This window comes from Cyprinodon variegatus, unplaced genomic scaffold (assembly GCF_000732505.1).
Source record: "Cyprinodon variegatus isolate N-32 unplaced genomic scaffold, C_variegatus-1.0 Scaffold155, whole genome shotgun sequence".
NCBI lineage: Eukaryota > Metazoa > Chordata > Actinopteri > Cyprinodontiformes > Cyprinodontidae > Cyprinodon > Cyprinodon variegatus.
The window spans coordinates 234,279-237,388 of record NW_015150608.1 but is presented as its reverse complement, the minus strand read 5'-3'; the positions used below and the strand labels follow the sequence as shown (position 1 = coordinate 237,388).

The following is a 3,110-nucleotide window of genomic DNA, read 5'->3' as shown; positions in this document are numbered from 1 at the left end:
GTTCAGGTGTTTTTTAAAATATTTGAATCAGGAAATTGCCTATATACCAAACTGAATGATTGTTGCTCTCTACTTCAAAAAACTCTTTAGATTTTAAAATGGAAACATTTTATTTTATTTAAAAATTCAATGTATACCATGGATACATAAAAACCTCATTTTATTTCAATGTAAAATTCTGTTTAAAGTAACAGATTATAATCAAAAATGTCTCTGGACCTTTATTGGTTGATGATTTTCTTTATTCGTTACCCCTGGCATAGAGCTCTGAGGTCCTGAGTTCGAGCCCCACTCCCACAGACTGGGTCATTGCTCCCCGGCTGCCCCACAATGGCAGCCCACTGCTTCCCAAGGAGATGGGTTAAATACAAGAAGTTAATTTCTCCAATATGAGATCCATACATTTTATTTATTTTTTAATACGTTTGTCTGTAATGTTTGTGTGTGTTAAAGATGAAAAATGTTGATTAAATTCAATATTTAAAAATATTGAATGTAATTAATATTTATTAAATCCTAAAAGTTGCTTTTAACATATTAAATTTAATTTAAATAATCTGATTTGCTTCCGCGTTTGATTGACGGCGCTCCTAATTCCCCTTGACCAATCAGAGAGAGGCGGGGGCGGGCCTTACCTTAGCGTAATCAATCCTCTGATCAGCGGTATCCTGAGCGTCATTAACGGCTGAGACAAGCAGAGCCGAGCCGAGCGGAGCGGAGCGGCGCGAAGAGCAAAAAGAACCGAGACGAAAAGCAACATGAAGGAAAGGTTCGTGGTGATCCCCGTGGACAGCGGAGGGGTGGCAACCAGGGAGGGAGAGCACTCACCCCCCGCTGGAGCACAGCCGGCAGCGGACACCGGCGGCAGCAGCAGCGGGGAGGAAAAGGAGCCGCTGGAGGACTCGGTGTTCGAGCCTCAGGACACCGAGGCGGCGGTTCCGATCCTGGAGTACGACAGGGAGCCTAATAAATACGGTGAGACATGTCCGTGGCCCACTTCTTATCTCTGTCTGTCCGGCTTCCAGGGGATTAGACTCTGTGTTAATTGTTGTTTACTAATGGATAAATAAGCGCCTCCAAAACTCACATCCCTCTGAGGTGAGGACCTATATTACAGATAATGCGACCAATGTGGGGGGAACTGAAAGAGTTTCTTTAAATTAGTGCAAACTTTGTTTAAAAACAAGGTAAAGTATATAACTGGATATATTTAGGTTTAATTGGAGGGAACTTCCATAGTGGCTGTCAATAAAATTCACTGTTTTTCTTTATAAGCCAGTCAAGTTTGTTTGTTTAGCTCCATAAATCAGTGAATAAGGATAAATACACTTAATTTAAGAAATGTTTACTTATTTCTACATCGTTTTTGCCGTGCACAATATTCTGATCAAGAAAAAGCAAACATTTTTTTTATTCATGTTTGATTGCCTATCATTTTTTATTTGATTTATAATGTTTAATTCAAGGATAAACTGTAAAACTTCCATTTAATGTCTGTTTTTTCAATATTTTTTTTCTAAATCTGCTGAATTGGACTGATTCACTTTAAAAAGTGTAATATAAGGAGATATAAAAACAACTTAGAGGAAATGTTTTACTTTGTTTACTTTGTTTTACTGTGAACTTTTATTAACCTAATTGTATCATATTTGATACATGGTTTTTGAGACCTTATTTTCTCATTTTGTATACAGAAAATTGTAAACAAAAAGAAATTTCTTTTAAAACGGCTCTAGGCAATTTAATTTTTTAAAGTGCAGCCTTGAAAACAGTAATAAATACATAAAAAATATATACTAATATAAACATATTACTGTATATTTACAGTTCTAACATAATTTATTTATTTTTTATACATCATCAGTGTTATATTTTTATTCTTGAAAACCCTGACTTGCGCAATAAGTCGCATGTAGGGAACAGAAAACGTTTAAAAGACAATAGAGAAATGCCTTATGTATCAAATTTGGTGCAAATAAAGTATCTAATTTAACTTATACAGACTTTAATTTTTTTTTATGTCATTTGTCAGAAAGTTAAATGAAAAGTCTAAAAAGTGTTGATTATTTTATGGTCCGGGCTTTAAAGGGTTAATAGTTTAAATAAAGAAAAGCAAACTGCTGATACTGATAATATTTTATACTGCTTTCCATATGTCATTACTAGAACTACAGTCTTTGTGTTTCCTTATGAACATAGATTCTTACTTTCTCTGACAGACAGGATAAAAGAAAAGGATGAAACTACAACTTTTTTTTTTGGTCCATTTAAATTAAGGTGGTTTTCCATAGACCTGGATTAGAAAATTCTGATACTTTCACGTTTAAATTTTTGTTTTTATTCATATTTCTTAAGCAACATCTCATATTGTCAGCTCTATATCTTTTATATCTTATATCTAATAATTTACACCTCAATAAAGAGTCTTTTGTTTTTGTTTCTTTCAGTATAATCCTTAATAGCTTGCATGCAGTATATTCACTGATAAGAAACTTGCATCTCCCCAGTTAGGACCAACCAAGCTGCAGTTTCTTTTTTTTCCAATCTGCTGCGGATTTCTTGAAGCATCTCCACTTTTTTATCAATGCTTTATTTAACAAAGCTAAATTGATCTTTTAGCATTTAGCCAAATGTTTGCTCTCTTCTAATGACAGACCTTGTTCCTCCAGTAAATGAAAAACAAGGTCTCTATAGCAACACGCAGGTAGGTAGAAAGCTGAGGAATAATTGCAGGTTGCTGTTGGTCATGGAAGCGTGCAAAGCTACAGAGTAATGATGGTTGGAGCGCTCTGATGGGTGTATCGATTAGTAATCAGCCGAGCGTGCTCTGGTACGTCTTGTTTTTTTTTTTTTATGTTCAAGATGAGTTACTGGTTGAAACCTTGAAGCGAATTGTTTCCATTGTTGCAAGCAAATATGTTTTTTAAAAATAAAAATTTTAGAAAACATAATAATAAAAAAAATGCTTTTGGGGACCAGGGCTGGGCGATATGAACTCAAATCAATATCAGGATAATTTGGCGGTTTTACCTCTAACGATAAATGCTCCGGCTCCTCCATCAGAAATAAAGACGTGCAGGAAATGCAACTGATCTATTTATAATTTATTT

General features: G+C 34.9%; 1 protein-coding gene across 1 annotated transcript in view; it reads left to right on the top strand.

Moving 5' to 3' along the window:
• Positions 1-722: 722 nt before the first annotated feature.
• The window catches only part of LOC107086511 (solute carrier family 12 member 7-like), a 109,323-nt gene continuing 106,935 nt past the window's right edge, over positions 723-3,110 (top strand). Inside the window, exon 1 of the mRNA XM_015377499.1 lies at positions 723-975. Coding sequence (XP_015232985.1) covers positions 759-975 — 217 coding nt within the window. The 5' untranslated portion in view covers positions 723-758. The remainder of the gene's footprint in view (positions 976-3,110) is intronic.